Here is a 22,448-nt window from a genome sequence, read left to right on the forward strand (position 1 = left end):
AGTTTGGGAGCTAGGAGAATTTGGGAACTGGGAGAACTGTTGTTAGAGATAGCGGCAGCAATGGCCAACAGCGTTTGAGATGATTGTGGTCGTGTGGTGTCCTTACTGGACAACTTCTGGGGTGTGTTTTTGCCTTTGGTCTGGCTGCTGTCTAACAATGCTTGTACCTGTCTTTTTTCAGCTTGATTCTTCAGACTTCCTAGAAATTCTGAGTCACAAATATCTTTCAATAAATTCTTTGTTTTGCTTAAATAAGCCAGACTTGGTTTCTGCTGCTTGAAACCAAGAACTCTTAAACAGTTTTTCATTGTGAAGTTTTTATGGGAGTCACCAAAGCCCTGCATAGAAGTAGCTAGATTATTTGGAATCTTCAACAAATTGCAGTCTTGTGGTATGTAATATCTGGTTGGCTAACATGCACTACTTTTTTGAGTTTTTTTTGTTTTTGTTTTTTTTTATTTATTTATTTTTTGGCTGTGTTGGGTCTTCGTTTCTGTACAAGGGCTTTCTCCAGTTGGGGCAAGCGGGGGCCACTCTTCATTGCGGTGCGCGGGCCTCTCTCTATCGCAGCCTCTCTTGTTGCGGAGCACAGGCTCCAGACACGCAGGCTCAGTAGTTGTGGCTCACGGGCCTAGTTGCTCCGCGGCATGTGGAATTTTCCCAGACCAGGGCTCGAACCCGTGTCCCCTGCATTAGCAGGCAGATTCTCAACCACTGTGCCACCAGGGAAGCCCCTTTTTTGAGTTTTGACATAGATCATTTCTTGAATGCTCTAAGTCAGACTGAAGGCAGAAGGTACATCAGAGAGGTGACATGTCCATTTTGTGCAAGACACCAAAGGGGAAAACAGTAATTCAGAAAGGAATTCAAGTGACGTAATATAAGAGACTATTACCTAAGAATAAAAAACAATAAATTACATATAAAGTAATAAAATACTAGAATCACTAATGAAACACTTGATTTAAATTCAGAAGACATACTTATTTCAACTGCTAAAACAATAGGTAAAAAATAAAAGCATTTATCGAGCTGTTGCCACAACAGCTACAGAGGAAACACAAGAATGAATTATTAAAATGCAATAATAATCCTTGCAATAACTAATTGAGCTTTTTCATTCATATGTAGTATTTTTAATATTATATATGCTGATAATGTGCAGAGTACTGAAATCATAACTTTAAATTATCATTACATAAAGATATCTGGACATTTACACTTTACTGTGCATTTCAATTCTTCATTTGTATATCGTAAAGTAGTGGTTCTCACACTTTAGTGCACATCAGAACACCTGAAGGGTTTGTTAAAACACAGATTGCTAGGCTCCATTCCCCGAATTCCTGATTCAGTAGAACAGGGCTAGGGAACCAAAACTGGCATTTCTAACAAGGTTGGCGTTTCTCAGATGAGGTACATGCTGCTTATCTGAGGAACACACTTAGAGAACCACTGTACTAGAGGATAATAAAAATGTGAAGACCAACTTTCACAGGAGTAAGGAAAAAAAGTGCTATTTCACAACTATTAGTGCTTTTAGTTTATTTGAGTTTTTTAAAAAGTCAAAGTCCACAGTTATAAAAGAAGTTTTATGTTCTGTGGCAGTTATCCATGAAAGCCATTACCAAAATTTCTGTTCACTGCTATAATGGTTTTTGAAGCATACCAAAAAGGTGCACATAATAAGTACATATACAGGTCATCTGCCCTGACAACGGAAGTCAGGGAAGTAGATATAGACTTAAATCAACTTTGGCAGGAATGACATCATAAAAGATTTTGATCCAGAGTTACTGGTCTAAATTTACAAATAAGAAAAACTGGGCTGGATCATATGGTAGTTCTATTTTTAATTTTTTGAAGCACTTCCATACTGTTTTTCATAATGCCTGTACTAACTTACATTCCCACCAATCGTGCACAAGAGGTTCTTTGTCTCCACATTCTCTCCAACACTTACTTCTTATTCAGCCATTTGCAACAACATGGATGAACCTTGAGGGCATTATGCTAAGTGAAGTAAGTCAGATAGAGAAAGACAAGTATTGTATGATATCACTTATATGTGGAATATTAAAAATCAAACTCATTGGTGAAGCAAGTCAGAAAGAGAAAAACAAATATCGTTTATTAACGCATATATGTGGAATCTAGAAAAGTGGTACAGATGAACCTATTTGCAGGGCAGGAACAGAGACGCAGATGTAGAGAATGAACGTGTGGACATGGGGGCGGGGGGGTCATGGGGGGTGGGATGAATTGAGAAATTGGGATTGACATAAATACACTACTGTGTGTAAAACAGATAGCTAGTGGGAACCTGCTGTATAGTGCAGGGAGCTCAGCTCGGTGCTCTGTGGTGACCTAGAGGGGTAGAATGGGGGTGGGGGGGTGGGAGGGAGGTCCAAGAGGGAGGGGATATATGTATACATACAGCTGATTCACTTCGTTGTACAGCAGAAACTAACACAACATTGTAAAGCAACTATACCCCAATTTTAAAAAAATCAAATTCATTGAAACAGAGAGCAGAATGGTACAGGGGCTGGGAGGTGGGAGAAATGGGGAGATATTGGTCAAAGGGTACAAACTTTCGGTTATAAGACGAATAAGTTCTGGGGATCTAATGTACAGCTTAGTGACTATAGTTAATAATACTGTATTGTATACTTGAAAAAAAAAGAAGAACTGAGCAACCATATACATGCACATAAGCTCAAAAAAATTGTACTAGAAAAAAAAAAACTGAAAAAAAAGGTGTGTTAATACTATGTTAGCAGCATCTCAATTCAGTTCCATTCATTTTTCCGTGTATATTTAAAACTACCAAGTAATCTGCTCTTGTGCCTCACCTGTCATCAAATGCTATTCTTTATTCAATTCATTCAACAAATACAGATTGAGCACCTATCATATACGACCGCTGTAGGTATGAGAGAGAGAATGGGGAGCAAACAAACAAGGTACTGGGCCCACATGACAGTTACATTCTAGTGGGGAAAAGACAGATATTAGATAAGTTAAAAGTAGATAGTGGAGAATGACAGATAGTCATAAGTGTTGTGGAAGAAATGTCTCTGTTAGAAACAATAAGGAAACTTAGGGCACAGAAAAACTGTTTGGCCAATAATAAGACTGAGGAGGATTCAATAACAAAGGAAGAAAACAGAAGAATATAAAGTCAGAGAAGACAAAGAATCAAGGATAGAGTAGCTGACTAGTTGATTGCTGGAGATTTAGAAAAGTTAATCTAGAAGAATGTCTATTAGATTTAACAAATGGAGGTCATCAATGACTTTGATAAGAGCAACTTCATTGTAATGTGGAGAAAAAAGCCAGCTTGGAAGAGAATGAGGAATATGAGGTCAATCCTAAGAGGATTCACTATAAAGAGGAACAGAGAAACCAGGTACTTGTTAGAGATGGATATGTTGTCAAGTGGGACTTTCAAAAATGGATAAACGCAGCTAAAGCATGTGTGTATGTTGTTGAGGCCAACCCAGGTGCTATGTCCAGGCAAACATGTGGTATGCCCCATACCCAAAGTTAGGCACACTGCTGGACTCAGGCAGTTTGGAACCTCGGAGCATTCCCTGGGGGCAAGTCTATTCGTCTGACTCCTTCTGAGGGCCAGACTAAGATTTGTTGGATTTGTCCCCTCCAAAACCTTCTGGCCATTACAAAGCTCAACCTTTGTGAACCAGCCTTCAATTCTGTATAGCTGGGGGATCTACAAGACTGTAGTCTCTTGTGAAGCACAATACAGTGTTTCCCAACCTTTTCCAAGGCATACTCCCAAACAAAGAGTTCTCACTCTAGCTTCCAAATATTTGTTCACTCAGAGATTTTTATAAGTTTAACTTCTTTTGCAGTTAGTTTTATAAGAGTAACTATACTAAAAGTGAATATGTTTTTTCAGACAATACAAATAACCCCATTTCCTGCTCTCATTACACCCTCCCCATCCTGAACCTGACCTGGTTAGTAATTAATGCTTTTAACTATTAATCCTCATTTCACAAATTAGGAAATCTAGGTGCAAATGTGTTATTTGCGTGATGTTATACTGTAGTCAGTAAGACAAATGATACTTGAACTTGGGTCTCTGAAGTTCATTTAAGAAAATAATACAAGTTGGTTCTAAACCTAAAAAAAAAAAAAGGAGGGAGGAGGAGAGGAAGAGAAAATTTACAGGTCTAAACTTTTCCAAGTGTTATAATGCAGAATTATTCTGGACATTATGCTACTGGATATGAAAATATCACAGAGCAAATTGCCCTTAATGTGCATCAATTAATTCTACGAATGAGAAATATTAAAAAGGAATACAGCCAGGGCAGTCAAATAATAGCGTTTTCTTCTGGAAGCTGTTTAACTATAACATTCGATGTTGAAAAATTAGTAAATATGGACTTTTCTATATATTTTATGAATAGCCAAAGAACATCCTATATTCACAAAATAAATTTAACTATAAAAGTATAAGATGGGATTAAAAAAAAACATACAATGATTCATACGAACAACAACAGACTCTTAAAGAGTCATCAGTCATAAAAAACCCCACGAGTTTATTATCTACAATAAGATATACAATAATACAATAGCATAATGTATAAAATTTACTAAAAATTTTTTTTATGATTGGCCAACCCTTCCCCCCAAACCTCCAAATAACTCATGATCAAAAGACCTCTACCTACAGATCACTGGAAAGGAACATGTGTTGAAGGTCAGAAAATATGAACTCTAAATACTACCTAACTAGAGGTACAAATTATTGCACCTCTCTGGGCCTCAGTTTACCCACCTGTAAAGTGGAAAGATTAGAATAAATGATCTCCACGACCTTCACAACTCTGATATTCTGAGAAGCCATATTTGAAAGCCTTCCATTACTCTAGGAGGCAGATTGAAAAACATCTTGCTGTGATTTATGTCAGAGTGTTCTGCCTATGCTTTCCTCTTAGAGTTTTACAGTATCCGGGTTTACGTTTAGGTCTTTAATTCATTTTGAGTTTATTTTTGTGCACGGTGTTAGGGAGTGATCTAATTTCATTCTTTTACATGTAGCTGTCTAGTTTTCCCAGCACCACTTGTTGAAGAGACTCTCTTTTCTCCATTGTATATTCTTGCCTCCTTTGTTATAGATTAGGTGACCATGGGTGTGTGGGTTTATCTCTGGATTTTCTATCCAAAATAAACATATGGGACCTAATTAAACTTAAAAGCTTTTGCACAGCAAAGGAAACCATAAACAAAATGAAAGACAACCCTCAGAATGGAAGAAAATATTTGCAAACGAAGCAACCAACAAGGGACTAATCTCCAAAATATACAAACAGCTCATGAAACTCAGTATCAAAAAAAACAAACAACCCAATCAAAAAATGGGCATAAGATCTAAATAGACATTTCTCCAAAGAAGACATACAGATGGCTAAAAAGCACATGAAAAGATGCTCAACATCATTAATCATTAGGGAAATACAAATCAAAACTACAATGAGGTATCACCTCACACAGGTCAGAATGGCAATCATCAAAAAATCTACAAACAATAAATGCTGGAGAGGGTGTGGAGAAAAGAGAACTCTCCTACACTGTTGGTGGCAATGTAAACTGGTACAGCCACTGTGGAGAATGGTATTGAGGTTCCTTAAGAAACTAAAACTAGAGCTACCATATGATCCAGCAATCCCACTCCTTGGCATATATCCAGAGAAAACCATAATTTGAAAAGATGTTCATTGCAGCACTATTTACAATAGCCAGGACATGGAAGCAATCTAAATGTCCATCGACAGAAGAATGGATAAAGAAGATGTGGTACACATATGCAATGGAACGCCAGCCATAAAAAAGAACGAAATAATGCCATTTGCAGCAATGTGGATAGACCTAGAGATTGTCATATTGAGTGAAGTCAGTCTAAGTCAGACAGAGAAAGACAAATATCATATGATATTGCTTATACGTGGAATCTAAAAAAAGGGTACAAATAAAATTATCTACAAAACAGAAATAGAGTTACAGATGTAGAAAACAAACTTATGGTTACCAGGGGGTAAGGAGGGGAGGGATAAATTGGAAGATTGGGATGACATATACACACTACTATATATAAAATAGGTAACTAATAAGGACCTGCTATATATAGCACAGGGAACTCTACTCAGTACTCTGTAATGGCCTATATGGGAAAAGAATCTAAAAAAGAGTGGATATATGTATATTTATAACTGATTCACTTTGTTGTACACCTGAAAATAACACAACATTGTAAATCAACTATACTCCAATAAAAATTTAAAAAAATAAATATAATAAAATAAAATTGAATAACAACAAAAAATAAACCTAAAAAAAGTAAATAAATCCTTCCATTTTTGGAGATGAATGAAACAGGCTCTTCTCTAAATGTAGAGGACCTCAGTGCTCTTTTTTACACAAAATGGTAGTTCTCTCTCCAAGAGCTTTCTAAGTAATCAGTCACATACTTACTGAAGTCCAAGTGGCAAGTGGATTCATTAACCAGATCCTACACCGATTTGAATGTATATATCAGTAGAAGCATAAAGAAAGTAGCCTCTTCATCTCAATTACAGAAATACCATACAACCATTTCTTCTAAGCAGAGAACATTTAAATAATAATAAAGCATAATTTTACCTGCAAAATCCTAAAACTTACTATTTCACTGAAAGACAAAATAGAAACTTGAAGAGTATCCCTATTAAGGTTTTTTATTAATTATTTTAAAAGCATATGGAAAAGATAATTGGATGGCTTCAGAAAACGCACTACCTATATGATTTTCAAATAAAGGTGAGTCCAATGGATTTTGAATAAATCTAGTCAATGTCAATATATTAATAATGTATCACCTCCTAAAGTATACCATGTGATGTTATTAAATATTATTCAGATAAGAGTTCTGTGGTCAGTTTTTAAAACACGACATTTCTTTCCTAGAGGATTTCTCAGAGCCTTTAAAAAACTAACAGAAATTTAGAGTCCACAAAAGAAGTTCATGCAGTGTTTTCCTGCTTGTGAAACCACAGAACTTTTTAATGGGACATTTTATGAAACACAGTTTGGTAAATTCTCTATTAGGTTTGATGAGAAATCTTTAATTTAAACAGGAAGATTATGAGAATGCTTTCTACCAGTCAAGTCTTATTGCAATAGATACCCATTACAATGAACACCTTGACATTTTAAAACACTAATCATCTCTAAACAGCGGATAAGCTTCAAAGACCACTTGATATAAGAAAATCCTTTAAAATTAAAAAAGTTTTTTCAAAAAAGATTTCTTAATTTGGACAAGATATAGTATGATGTCTTTATTTCCACTTTGACTAATATGATGGAGGAATAAGTGGGGAAGTATGAGTCAAAAAAGGAGTGGGGGAAAGAAAAAAAATCATTATTTAAAAAAATTGATTTCTCGGCTACATCAAGAAATTTCAATTGAATTGGACTCTCTCTACGTGGTATGCACTGTTTTCCAGCTGTTTTAATTACAATCTACTAAATTATTAGATATCATAAATTGTAAGAATCCATAACAATGGACAAGACTATGATCCAGCCCAGTAAAAAATATTCTTGGGAAAACTACTGCAAGGAAATAAACAAATGTGGGCTCCTACAGAAGCAATGATAAGCAGGAACAAGAGTTAGGTTACCTTCTCCCTTGAGTAAAAAGCTATTCTACTCCAACACACCACTATAAAGCAGTCTCAGTTGTCCACTTGAAATACATCCTCACTCACTGACTCATACTGTTAAATCCTGTTATGCTACCAGTAACGTCCATAGTCATAGAGAGAACCAGTAAATACTTTAGTATTGTCAAATTATAACGATTACACACTTTCATAAGTGATGACACATATCTGTGAGGGTTATCATCACCTCTTGAGTGAGACCCCTTGCATTACGGCTACTTGGCACGGGGCTGCTGGTGACAGGAGCAACAGTGAACCAGTACTTACTAACCATGCACAGGCTGCAGGGCCAGGTACTGGGTGCTTGAAAGTTCATGATAAAGATCGGCATCCCTATCTTCTGCGAGTTTCATTAGCCAAAAGCATTTGTTATCACAAAGAAGTGGGAATCTCACTATGATCCAAGTCAGGGACCCAACACTAGTTGGCTATTAATTTAATATGGTGGAACAGAAGAATATGAAATACTCTCTCCTAACACACATGGAAGTGTATCAAATAAAAAGAGGGAGTATAAAGACTTCAAAATGAACTTTAGAGACAAAAATTGTACACAGTTAAATGTCAGCGCTACAAAATTACAGAAAGACTGGAATAGCTTAAGCTGAAAAGTTCTTTTGGTTATATTTGAAAAAAGATGTTCATAGTCCTCTAACTACTAAAATTTTGAGTGTAATTCATGGCAACACAATGTTTCTTTAGTAAATATGAAAACGGTGCTACAGAATCTTTAGTCAAATGTTGTACTGAAATTGAAATTGTAATGAAAGGTTTTTAAAGATGCATCTTCTCTATCTTGACCAACGTGCACATTTGTGACATAATTAGCTGGAGTTGAGGATGCAGTCTGGGCCCACACAGACTGGATCAAAACTAATTGGACTTTGTGGCAAATGAACTCATGACCTAGACCTCATTAGTCATGATCTAACCAACTGAGTTTGTGGGCCATAGAAAATTCATGTTGGCATGAGATGTTTACTTTGAATTATTTCTGCACTTAAATGGGGCCTATAATTTTAAAGAGCCAACTTTAGAGGTGCTGATTTTCTAAGGTTTTGTGAATGAGTGAACTCACCAATCTCACATTTACCTATTATATGGAAAACCCTAATGTCAGCGGTGGGGTAGTTTTAAAAGGCACAAGGCAATATGCAGAATTCAGAACCATAAATAGGAGAGGAAAATGTAAAAATAAAAAACTAGAGCACATAATTGTACGGTGATAACTAATGTTTATTGAGTGTTTACAATTTCTCAGAAGCTACACAAAATACTTTTGATAAGCTATCTCCATATTTCATAAATGAAGAAAGTGAAGCAGGCTGTGTATCTTTCACAAAGTCACACACTAGTAATCACTCTCCTTTACCTTGGGTCAATGATAAATGACCGTGATAGATACTACGGAGTTAACTGTCTCAACATGCATGCCAACTACCCTTTTCCCTTGCTGCCATCTACCATATAGACATGAAAGCTACAAACCTGCATTCCTAGATTCCTCTGCAGCTAGCTACTACTTTTTTTTTTTTTAATTAATTATTTTTGGCTGCGTTGGGTCTTTGTTGCTGCGCGCAGGCTTTCTCTATCTGCGGTGAGCGGGGGCTATTCTTCGTTGAGGTGCGTGGGCTTCTTATTGTTGTGGCTTTTCTTGTTGTGGAGCATGGGCTCTAGGTGCTCGGGCTTCAGTAGCTGCAGCACGTGGACTCAGTAGTTGTGGCGCACAGGCTTAGTTGCTCTGTGGCATGTGGGATCTTCCCGGACCAGGGCTCAAACCTGTGTCCCCTGCATTGGCAGGCGGATTCTTAACCACTGCACCACCACAGAAGTCCCCTAACTACTACTTTGTTACACAGTTATGGCCAATGAGATATAAGCAAAATGGAGCTGGGAGTTTCTGGGAAAGCCTGTGTGTGTCTGTGTGTGTGTGTGTTTGTGTGTGTGTGTGTGTACACATATATATATATATGTACGTATATACCATATGTAACATATCCTCTTCTTCCACCTTCCCTCTTCTTGCTGTCTGGAATACAGATGTGATGGCTGTAACCAAAGCAAATTTACTACCGTACCAGCAAATCTTGGCCCTGACATCCTTGAGCTGCTAAACTAATGTCAGCCACAGACTAAGAGGAAGTACAATTGTGGATGTTTCTACAGGCTCATTTCCTGTCATCTTTGGTTAGCTTAGCACTAAGCTGGCTCGGCTGGTCGAAGTTAATCCTAATGGAAGAACAGGCTGATGGAACTGACCTTCAGAGGCACCCACTCCTCCCTAGACAAGAAAGCCATTTTTTTTCTACTACATAACCAGTTAATGTCTACTGCCCTGATCTCTAGAAATATGTAGCACTCTGTGAGGCCAGAGATCTTCTACTGGAGCAATTTCCATGGTGCAATCCAGTCTAACTAGAGGGAAGTGACTTATGCCAGCTTGTAAGATTTTCTCCACTAAGGTTTATTTTATATTTGCACCACATGGTGCCAGTTATTTGCACAATATGCTACCTCTGGATTTCTTATTACCTGACAAAAATCAAAGTCCTAATTTGTTTAAACCTCTTTTTGTCAGATTTTCTTGGTTTCTTAGCTGACAGAATGCTGTAATAAATGTAAGATAAAATGTTATGGAATGGCAGAATGATAACTTAGCTCTCCAGTGGGGTCTGGTAAGGCTTTACCTAGGATGTCTTTGAACTAGGAGAACACACTAGGTAGGAAATGGTACCTGCTTGAACAAAGGTAGAGTATATAATGACTTTACTCTGAGGTAGTTGTGACAGATCTACCACAGGCAAGAATGAAACGACAATACAATTCAGTGACCTCTAGCAGTGTCTAGAAACCCATTTATTTTCCCTGATAGCATAAAGGACCAAGTGGCAGGCATCCTTATTTTTTTTCGGGATAAACGCCAACAGGAGTTTGGATTTATGGTACAGATTCCAAAAGCAGGCTCCAGGATGCCCTGGCCTTACACAACAAAGAGGTAAAAAATATTCAGTATGTCTAAAATATGTAAAGTATTATAGATTCACTAGAGTAACAGAAATGTATTGACCCTTTATTATGTGTCAATCACCTAAATAAATGTAAATAAAATAACAAAATGACAACAGTTCCCATTCAGGGAGAGTTCTTCTTAGTATGATAAATATAAATAAGCATTCATAGCACCATGTGGAAGTGGAAGTCTGGGTATAGTGCTGTCTTTACTGTACAGGGGACAAATAAGTTAACTGCAGAGGAGAGCCAGGGTCCACGTCTCAAGGGAGGGGGTGATGTGTTAGTCTATAAAGATATCACTATACCGGGGGTAGCAGTTTTGGAAGGAAAGAGAAAAGGCACAGAATGATATTCCAGCAGAGAAAACAAACCACATGTCCAAAAATACAGAGGTGTGAAAGGAGAGTACTTGGGGAAACATGCACAAAGTTGGTTGTTCCTAGAAGAGGTGGAAGATGAAGCTAGAGAGGTAGGAAGGGGGAGAATGCCAAGGTGGAGAGTTCCACTTTATTTTATAGGTAATGGAGGTTTAAAGGCAGTGGTGATTTAGGCAGATTCAGTGACCAAACGCAATGAGAAAAGAGAGACAGTCAAGATCAATGAAGAGTTTTCAGTTTCGTATCATCTACTATATACCAGGCCCTGTGCCAGTTGCTTTACACACATAGCCTTAAATCCTCACAACAATCCAGAAAGAGTAAGGCAATTACCCTCCCACTTCCCAGGAAAGAGTAATAAAAGCTCAGAATAGTTAAGTACTTTGACCATGATTATACAACTAATAGATAGTTAAACCAGGATTTTAAGTTGTTTAGTTATAATAATAGGTAACAATAAATGCATTTTCCACATACCATACACTCTTCTGGTGTTAGATTTATTGCAGTGGAACAAAAACAACGACAACAAAAACCGGACAAAAATCCCTGCCCTCGTGGTTGGTGTCATGGGAATCTATGAAATCACCCAAGGAATAGGTGCAGTAAGAATAAAGAAAGCAGAGGTTATCAACCTAGGGCACACAGAAGAGTCAATGAGAGAATCTGAATTCATTTTAGAACTTAGAGATCCAACAGATTGCTAACAAAAACCTGTGGTAAATGAAAACAAACCTGGTGACTTATAATAGTTATTAGTCCCTTTATTTATAATAACATCCTGAATCTTAACCCAAAGTGTCTGAAAAACTCAAATGAAATAAATGTACAAATTGACATTACTGTTGATGCAAAGGAGATGGGTTGGGAGTTTTAGGGGGAGGAGAAGTTCAGACAGGAAAATAAGATTTATTGAGTATCAGGCACTTTTACGTAAAGTAAGTACCTCATTTAATAAATGCAAAAAACCCTCCTAATATAGTAGCTTTATATTAGTTTACAGAAAACACGTACACAAAAATTCACCTTATTGGTAAAAACAAAAAGCATGGGTTTAAGAAGGTATTATTATAATATAGAAATCACCAACAAGGGATATATTTTTCTCAACCTAGTGAAAACGATTAAAGGCATAGCAATGTTAATAACTTAAAATATTCTACTAGGGTTAAGTGAGAGGAAAATGACCATATATTCTTAGTGAACATACATCGGCTTAAGCTCAAACATCAGTTTAAGTTAATAACCCTACTCTAGTAAAAAATTACTGTGAAAACAAGGAAACAATTTGGGATGAGTAGAAGGTGTCAGAAAGTACCTTACTTTTCTCTAACCGAGGGAGCGGGAGAATGAATACAACTTCCATACATAAACTTACATTGCTCCATTGGTATAGACAGTGTCGCTTCCTTCCACGTACTGCACCTGAGCTGGGTAGACATGCTGTACCTGCTGCACAGTCTGTACCTGCTGCACCTGGAAAGCAAATATTAGGACTTTGGTGAGGGGTAGATACAATAGAATGAATATACAGCATTAGATTTCCTCAAAGATTTCTCTAGGGTGTTGATAAACATGAGAATGTTTTATGATGAAAACTGTTAGGTTCATGCTAATTTCAAGATAAGTGCATGTTGGGTCCAAATCAACTGTAGCATTTATGCAAATAAATTCTGTAACATTCTTGCAGTTATATATGTATATACACACTTCAAGTGTTTAGGGTGAAATTCTGAAAGCTCTGCACTTATTTTGATGATTTATGAAATTCTCTTCACCTGGCTGGTGAATGCTACATTTATTTTTTAATTAAGAAATTCACAATGGAAAAGTTCAAACACTTATACATATAAAAAATACTATAATAAACCCCATGTAATCATCATCCAAGATAAATAACTGTCACCAGACCTTCCCCTTTAGTCCCTCACAGGATTATTTAAAAGTAAGTACAGAATTTGCATCATTTCACCGGTAATATTTCACTTTTTTCCTAAGAGAAAAGAGCTACTTTTAACATGAACACAATACTAACATCAGAAATAAAACATTAACAATTCCTTAATATCATATAAACCCCAGTGATTGTTCAAATTTCTCTAATTATTCCAATGTCTTCTTAGAGTTGGCTTGTTCAAATCAGATCCAAACAAGGTCTACATGTTACATCTGGCTGATATTTCCTATCTTTCTCTTTTAATCTCTAACAGTTTCCCATCCTTTTTATATCTTGACTATTAGTTATTGAAAAAACTGGATCATTTATCTAGTAGAATTTCTAGAATGCTAAATTTGGCTTATAGCATCCCTGAGATGTCATTTAATAAATTCCTCTATCTTCGTATTTCCTATAAATGGGTAGTTAGATCAAGGACCTTGAATAGATTCAATTTTTAAAAAGCTGTGTACTTCTTATTGCATCATATAGGTTGCCACAGAACAGCTGGTTGTCTCTCATTCTGCAATATTATTTGATCAGGGGGTTCAGGTGTTGTCAGCTGGATACATTGATTATAATGTTTCCTAGCTATGTTTTACCTAAGGATATCACTAGTCATTGATGATCATTTTCTAGAGGGATTATTTCAATTAATAAAAGGCTGCAATCTTATGGTAATCTGATTCTGTTATTCCCTCTTCATTTATCAGTAGAATTCTATAAAGGAATTCCTCTTATTAGTATTTGCTTACTCTGAAAAAAGGTTTGTACAGGAAGAATAGGATAAATGCATGATTCATTATTTACCAGTACTCAGAATAATGATTTTTTTCCCCTAGCTCCCTCCGCAAGGTGACCAATGTGGCTTTTAGTTTGATTTTGCTTGTATCCTTATGATTTTTAACTTTTGAACATACTGTATTTGATTTGTTTTAACACAGCAGTCTTTTTTTCCCCTAAAATTGTCCCATCTTTGACAAATGATAGACCCTTCAAACTGTATCCTGTTGTCTTTTGACATGACTACAGTAATCTTTCTCTAACTCCCATGCTTTCTGTTATGATAAGATGGACCAGACCTACCTCTTGTATTTCCTGTCCTAGATCTGAAATCAACTATTTCTTAAAAATTTCCCTGGGTCTTATTATTTAGGAGTAATATAAATATGTAAAAACTGTTTGGGAAAGCAATTTACCAACAGGCAAACTATTTGACATCTTTGTGATTTCTTCTACAGAAGTATTCACCATCTGAAGAGTTGCTGTATAATATTATTTTTAAAAATACAGTTTATAAGAGCAAGAAGTTAGAAGGAAAAGCCTTAATGACTGTGAAAAGCAGAGTAATTAAATAAATATAGGAAACCATTCTGTAGAATATATGGTTGATGTTAAAAGAATAAAGTAAGATTGATACATACTTTAATAGCAAGATCTCTAAAACATATTCTAAGTGAAAAAAAGTATGTTGCTGAAAAATACCTACAGTGTAATTTGATTTATGTATATATCTGCATACATGGGCACATGTGCATACAAATGTACTTAAATATATAAAGGAAAATAGAAGGATGCACACCAAACTTCTAAAAATGGTTACTTTGCTGAGCGACATTAAATGAGATGGAAGAGGGCTTCCCTGGTGGTGCAGTGGTTAAGAATCCGCCTGCCAGGTCTGGGCAAGATGGCGGAAGAGTAAGACGTGGAGATCACCTTCCTTCCCACAGATACATTAGAAATACATCTACACGTGGAACTGCTCCTACAGAACACCCACTGAACGCTGGCAGAAGATGTCAGACCTCCCAAAAGGCAAGAAACTCCCCACGTACTTGGGTAGAGCAAAAGAAAAAAGAAAAAACAGAGACAAAAGAATAGGGACGGGACCTGCACCAGTGGGAGGGAGCTGTGAAGGAGGAAAGGTTTCCACACACTAGGAAGCCCCTTCGCGGGCATAGACTGCGGGTGGCAGAGGGGGGAAGCTTCAGAGCCACGGAGGAGAGTGCAGCCACAGGGGTGCGGAGGGCAAAGTGGAGAGATTCCCGCACAGAGGTTTGGTGCCGGCCAGCACTCACCAGCCCGAGAGGCTTGTCTGCTCACCCGCTGGGGTGGGCGGGGGCTGGGAGCTGAGGCTCGGGCTTTGGTCGGATCGCAGGGAGAGGACTGGGGTTGGCGGCGTGAATACAGCCTGAAGGGGTTAGCGCACCACAGCTAGCCAGGAGGGAGTCCGGGAAAAAGTCTGCAGCTGCCGAAGAGGCAAGAGACATTTTTCTTGCCTCTTTGTTTCGCGGTGCGCAAGGAGAGGGGATTCAGAGCGCGGCCTAAACGAGCTCCAGAGACGGGCGCGAGCCGCGGCTATCAGCGGGGACCCCAGAGATGGGCGCGAGCCGCAGCGATCAGCGCGGGCCCCAGAGACGGGCATGGGACGCTAAGGCTGCTGCTGCCGCCACCAAGAAGCCTGTGTGCAAGCACAGTTCACTCTCCACACCGCCCCGCCTGGGAGCCTGTGCAGCCCACCACTGCCAGGCTCCCGTGATCCAGGGACAACTTCCCCGGGAGAACGCATGGTGCGCCTCAGGCTGCTGCAACATCACGCTGGCCTCTGCCGCCGCAGGCTCGCCCCGCATCCGTACCCCTCCCTCCCCCCGGCCTGAGTGAGCCAGAGCCCCCGAAGCAGCTGCTCCTTTAACCCCGTCCTGTGTGAGCGAAGAACAGACGCCCTCAGGCGACCTACACGCAGAGGCGGGTCCAAATCCAAAGCTGAACCCCGGGAGCTGTGCAAACAAACAAGAGAAAGGGAAATATCTCCCAGCAGCCTCAGAAGCAGCGGATTAAAGCTCCACAAACAACTTGATGTACCTGCATCTGTTGAATACCTCAACAGACAATGAATCATCCCAAATTCAGGAGGTGGACTTTGGGAGCAGGATATATTAATTTTTCTCCTTTTCCTTTTTTTGTGAGTGTATATGTGTATGCTTCTGGGTGAGACTTTGTCTGTATAGCTTTGCTTTCACCATTTGTCCTAGGGTTCGGTCCATCCGTTTTTTGTTTTTTTTTTTACTTGAAAAATTTTTTTTCTTAATAAATTTTTTCTTAATAATTTTTTCCTTATTTTTTATTACAAAAAATTAAAAAAATTTTTTCTTAATAATTTTTTAAATTTTTTATTACAAAAAATTAAAAAAAATTTTCTTAATATTTTTTTCTTATTATTATAAAAAAATAAATTTATTTTTAAAAAATTAAAAAAAATTTTTTTAATTAATTAATTTTATTTTATTTTATCCTCTTTCTTTCTTTCTTTCTATTTTTTCTCCCTTTTATTCTGAGCCGTGTGGATGAAAGGCTCTTGGTGCTCCAGCCAGGCATCAGGGCTGTGCCTCTGAGGGGGGAGAGCCAACTTCAGGACACTGGTCCACAAGAGACCTCCCAGCTCCACATAATACCAAACGGCGAAAATCTCTCAGAGATCTCCATCTCAACATCAAGACCCAGCTTCACTCAACGACCAGCAAGCTACAGTGCTGGACACCCTATGCCAAACAACTAGCAAGACAGGAACACAGCCCCATCCATTAGCAGAGAGGCTGCCTAAAATCATAATGAGGCCACAGACACCCCAAAACACACCACCAGACGTGGACGTGCCCACTAGAAAGACAAGATCCAGCCTCATCCACCAGAACACAGGCACTAGTCCCCTATACCAGGAAGCCTACACAACCCACTGAACCAACCTTAGCCACTGGGGACAGATACCAAAAACAACGGGAACTATGAACCTTCAGCCTGTGAAGCGGAGACCCCAAACACAGTAAGATAAGCAAAATGAGAAGACAGAAAAACACACAGCAGATGAAGGAGCAGGGTCAAAACACAACAGACCTAACAAATGAAGAGGAAATAGGCAGTCTACCTGAAAAAGAATTCAGAATAATGATAGTAAAGATGATCCAAAATCTTGGAAATAGAATAGACAAAATGCAAGAAACATTTAACAGGGATGTAGAAGAACTAAAGAGGAACCAAGCAATGATGAAAAACACAATAAATGAAATTAAAAATACTCTAGAAGGGATCAGTAGCAGAAAAACTGAGGCAGAAGAACGGGTAAGTGACCTGGAATATAAAATAGTGGAAATAACTACTGCAGAGCAGAATAAAGAAAAAAGAATGAAAAGAACTGAGGACAGTCTCAGAGACCTCTGGGACAACATTAAACGCACCAACATTCGAATTATAGGGGTCCCAGAAGAAGAAGAGAAAAAGAAAGGGACTGAGAAAATATTTGAAGAGATTGTAGTTGAAAACTTCCCTAATATGAGAAAGGAAATAGTTAATCAAGTCCTGGAAGCACAGAGAGTCCCATACAGGATAAATCCAAGGAGAAACATGCCAAGACACATATTAATCAAACTGTCAAAAATTAAAAATAAAGAAAACATATTAAAAGCAGCAAGGGAAAAACAACAAATAACACACAAGGGAATCCCCATAAGGTTAACAGCTGATCTTTCAGCAGAAACTCTGCAAGCCAGAAGGGAGTGGCAGGATATACTTAAAGTGATGAAGGAGAAAAACCTACAACCAAGATTACTCTACCCAGCAAGGATCACATTCAGATTTGATGGAGAAATTAAAACCTTTACAGACAAGCAAAAGCTGAGAGAGTTTAGCACCACCAAACCAGCGTTACAACAAATGCTAAAGGAACTTCTCTAGGCAAGAAACACAAGAGAAGGAAAACACCTACAATAACAAATCGAAAACATTTAAGAAAATGGGAATAGGAACATACATATTGATAATTACCTTAAATGTAAATGGATAAAATGCTCCAACCAAAAGACACAGACTGGCTGAATGGATACAAAAACAAGACCCATATATATGCTGTCTACAAGAGACCCACTTCAGACCTAGGGACACATACAGACTGAAAGTGAGGGGATGGAAAAAGATATTCCATGCAAATGGAAATCAAAAGAAAGCTGGAGTAGCAATTCTCATATCAGACAAAATAGACTTTAAAATAAAGACTATTACAAGAGACAAAGAAGGACACTATATAATGATCAAGGGATCGATCCAAGAGGAAGGTATAACAATTGTAAATATTTATGCACCCAACATAGGAGCACCTCAATACATAAGGCAAATACTAACAGCCATAAAAGGGGAAATGGACAGCAACACAATCATAGTAGGGGACTTTAACACCCCACTTTCACCAATGGACAGATCATCCAAAATGAAAATAAATAAGGAAACACAAGCTTTAAATGATACATTAAACAAGATGGACTTAATTGATATTTATAGGACATTCCACCCAAAAACAACAGAATACACATTTTCCTCAAGTGCTCATGGAACATTCTCCAGGATAGATCATATCTTGGGTCACAAATCAAGCCTTGGTAAATTTAAGAAAATTGAAATCATATCAAGTATCTTTTCTGACCACAATGCTATGAGACTAGATATCAATTACAGGAAAAGATCTGTAAAAAATACAAACACATGGAGGCTACCCAATACACTACTTAATAACGAAGTGATCACTGAAGAAATCAAAGGGGAAATCAAAAAATACCTAGAAACAAATGACAATGGAGACACGACGGCCCAAAACCTATGGGACGCAGCAAAAGCCGTTCTAAGAGGGAAGTTTATAGCAATACAAGCCTACCTCAAGAAACAGGAAACATCTCGAATAAACAACCTAACCTTGCACCTAAAGCAATTAGAGAAAGAAGAACAAAAAAACCCCAAAGCTAGCAGAAGGAAAGAAATCATAAAGATCAGATCAGAAATAAATGAAAAAGAAATGAAGGAGACAATAGCAAAGATCAATAAAACTAAAAGCTGGTTCTTTGAGAACATAAACAAAATTGATAAACCATTAGCCAGACTCATCAAGAGAAAAAGGGAGAAGACTCAAGTCAACAGAATTAGAAATGAAAAAGAAGTAACAACTGACACTGCAGAAATATAAACGATCATGAGAGATTACTACAAGCAACTCTATGCCAATAAAATGGACAACCTGGAAGAAATGGACAAATTCTTAGAAATGCACAACCTGCCGAGACTGAACCAGGAAGAAATAGAATATGAACAGACCAATCACAAGCACTGAAATTGAAACTGTGATTAAAAACCTTCCAACAAACAAAAGCCCAGGACCAGATGGCTTCACAGGCGAATTCTATCAAACATTTAGAGAAGAGCTAACACCTATCCTTCTCAAACTCTTCCAAAATATTGCAGAGGGAGGAACACTCCCCAACTCATTCTACGAGGCCACCATCACCCTGATACCAAAACCAGACAAAGATGTCACAAAGAAAGAAAACTACAGGCCAATATCACTGATGAACATAGATGCAAAAATCCTCAACAAAATACTAGCAAACAGAATCCAACTGCACATTAAAAGGATCATACACCATGATCAAGTGGGGTTTATTCCAGGAATGCAAAGATTCTTCAATATACGCAAATCAATCAACGTGATACATCCTATTAACAAATTGAAGGAGAAAAACCATATGATCATCTCAATAGATGCAGAGAAAGCTTTCGACAAAATTCAACACCCATGTATGATAAAAGCCCTGCAGAAAGTAGGCATAGAGGGAACTTTCCTCAACATAATAAAGGCCATATATGACAAACCCACAGCCAACATCGTCCTCAATGGTGAAAAACTGAAACCATTTCCACTAAGATCAGGAACAAGACAAGGTTGCCCACTCTCACCACTATTATTCAACATAGTTTTGGAAGTGTTAGCCACAGCAATCAGAGAAGACAAAGAAATAAAAGGAATCCAAATCGGAAAAGAAGAAGTAAAGCTGTCACTGTTTGCAGATGACATGATACTATACATAGAGAATCCTAAAGATGCTACCAGAAAACTACTAGAGCTAATCAATGAATTTGGTAAAGTAGCAGGATACAAAATTAATGCACAGAAATCCCTTGCATTCCTATACACTAATGATGAAGAATCTGAAAGTGAAATTAAGAAAACACTCCCATTTACCATTGCAACAAAAAGAATAAAATATCTAGGAATAAACCTACCTAAGGAGACAAAAGACCTGTATGCAGAAAATTATAAGACACTGATGAAAGAAATTAAAGATGATACAAATAGATGGAGAGATATACCATGTTCTTGGATGGGAAGAATCAACATTGTGAAAATGACTATACTACCCAAAGCAATCTACAGATTCAATGCAATCCCTATCAAACTACCAGTGGCATTTTTCACAGAACTAGAACAAAAAATTTCACAATTTGAATGGAAACACAAAAGACCCCGAATAGCCAAAGCAATCTTGAGAACGAAAAATGGAGTTGGAGGAATCAGGCTCCCTGACTTCAGACTATATTACAAAGCTACAGTAATCAAGACAGTATGGTACTGGCACAAAAACAGAAATATAGATCAGTGGAACAGGATAGAAAGCCCAGAGATAAACCCATGCACATATGGTCACCTTATCTTTGATAAAATAGGCAAGCATATAGAGTGGAGAAAAGACAGCCTCTTCAATAAGTGGTGCTGGGAAAACTGGACAGGTACATGTAAAGGTATGAAATTATAACACTCCCTAACACCATACACAAAAATAAACTCAAAATGGATTAAAGACCTAAATGTAAGGCCAGACACTATCAAACTCTTAGAGGAAAACATAGGCAGAACACTCTATGACATAAATCACAGCAAGATCCTTTTTGACCCAGCTCCTAGAGAAATGGAAATAAAAACACAAATAAACAAATGGGACCTAATGAAACTTAAAAGCTTTTGCACAGCAAAGGAAATCATAAACAAGACCAGAAGACAACCCTCAGAATGGGAGAAAATATTTGTAAATGAAGCAACTGACAAAGGACTAATCTCAAAGATTGACAAGCAGCTCATGCAGCTCAATAACAAAAAAACAAACAACCCAATCCAAAAATGGGCAGAAGACCTAAATAGACATTTCTCCAAAGAAGATATACAGATTGCCAACAGACACATGAAAGAATGCTCAACATCATTAATCATTAGAGAAATGCAAATCAAAACTACAATGAGATATCATCTCACACTGGTCAGAATGGCCATCATCAAAAAATCTACAAACAATAAATGCTGGAGAGGGTGTGGAGAAAAGGGAACACTCTTGCACTGTTGGTGGGAATGTAAATTGATACAGCCACTATGGAGAACAGTATGGAGGTTCCTTAAAAAACTAAAAATAGAACTACCATATGACCCAGCAATCCCACTACTGGGCATATACCCTGAGAAAAGCATAATTCAAAAAGAGTCATGTACCAAAATGTTCTTTGCAGCTCTATGTACAATAGCCAGGACATGGAAGCAACCTAAGTGTCCATCATCAGATGAATGGATAAAAAAGATGTGGCACATATATACAATGGAATATTACTCAGCCATAAAAAGAAATGAAATGGAGGTATTTGTAGTGAGGTGGATGGAGTTAGAGTCTGTCAAACAGAGTGAAATAAGTTAGAAAGAGAAAAACAAATACAGTATGCTAACACATATATATGGAATCTAAGGAAAAAAAAAAAAAGGTCATGAAGAACCTAGTGGCAAGACGGGAATAAAGACAGAGACCTACTAGAGAATGGACTTGAGGATATGGGGAGGGGGAGAGGTAAGATGTGACGGTGAGAGAGTGGCATGGACATATATACACTACCAAATGTAAAATAGATACCTAGTGGGAAGCAGCCGCATAGCACAGGGAGATCAGCTCGGTGCTTTGTGAACACCTAGAGGGGTGGGATAGGAAGGGTGGGAGGGAGGGAGACGCAAGAGGGAAGAGATATGGGAACATATGTATATGTATAACTGATACACTTTGTTATCAAGCAGAAACTAACACACCATTGTAAAGCAATTATACTCCAATAAAGATGTTAAAAAAAGAAAAAAATAGATAGCTAGTGGGAAGCAGCCGCAGAGCACAGGGAGATCAGCTCTGTGCTTTGTGACCACCTAGAGGGGTCGGATAGGGAGCATGGGAGGGAGAGGCAAGAGGGAGGGGATATGGGGATATATGTATATGTATAACTGATTCTTTGTGTTATACAGCAGCAACTAACAACAATGTAAAGCAATTATACTCTAATAAAGATGTTAAAAAAAATCCTGCAAAAAAAAAAAAAAAAAAGAATCCTGGTCTGGGAAGGTCCCACATGCCGTGGAGCAACTAAGCCCGTGTGCCACAACTACTGAGCCTGCGCTCTAGAGCCCGCCAGCCACAACTACTGAGCCCGCGAGCGTGGAGCCCGTGCTCCGCAACAAGAGAAGCCACCGCAATGAGAAGCCCGCGCACC

General features: G+C 38.0%; 1 protein-coding gene across 5 annotated transcripts in view; it reads right to left on the bottom strand.

Annotated features, from left to right (window-relative positions):
• The window catches only part of RFX3 (regulatory factor X3), a 297,517-nt gene that overhangs the window by 101,745 nt on the left and 173,324 nt on the right, over positions 1-22,448 (bottom strand). For all 5 annotated transcript variants that reach the window (XM_068552215.1, XM_068552212.1, XM_068552213.1 and 2 more), the window contains one exon: positions 12,507-12,604. In XM_068552215.1, coding sequence (XP_068408316.1) covers positions 12,507-12,604 — 98 coding nt within the window. The remainder of the gene's footprint in view (positions 1-12,506; positions 12,605-22,448) is intronic.

Source organism: Eschrichtius robustus, chromosome 10 (assembly GCF_028021215.1).
Source record: "Eschrichtius robustus isolate mEscRob2 chromosome 10, mEscRob2.pri, whole genome shotgun sequence".
In the NCBI taxonomy this organism is placed as follows: Eukaryota; Metazoa; Chordata; class Mammalia; order Artiodactyla; family Eschrichtiidae; genus Eschrichtius; species Eschrichtius robustus.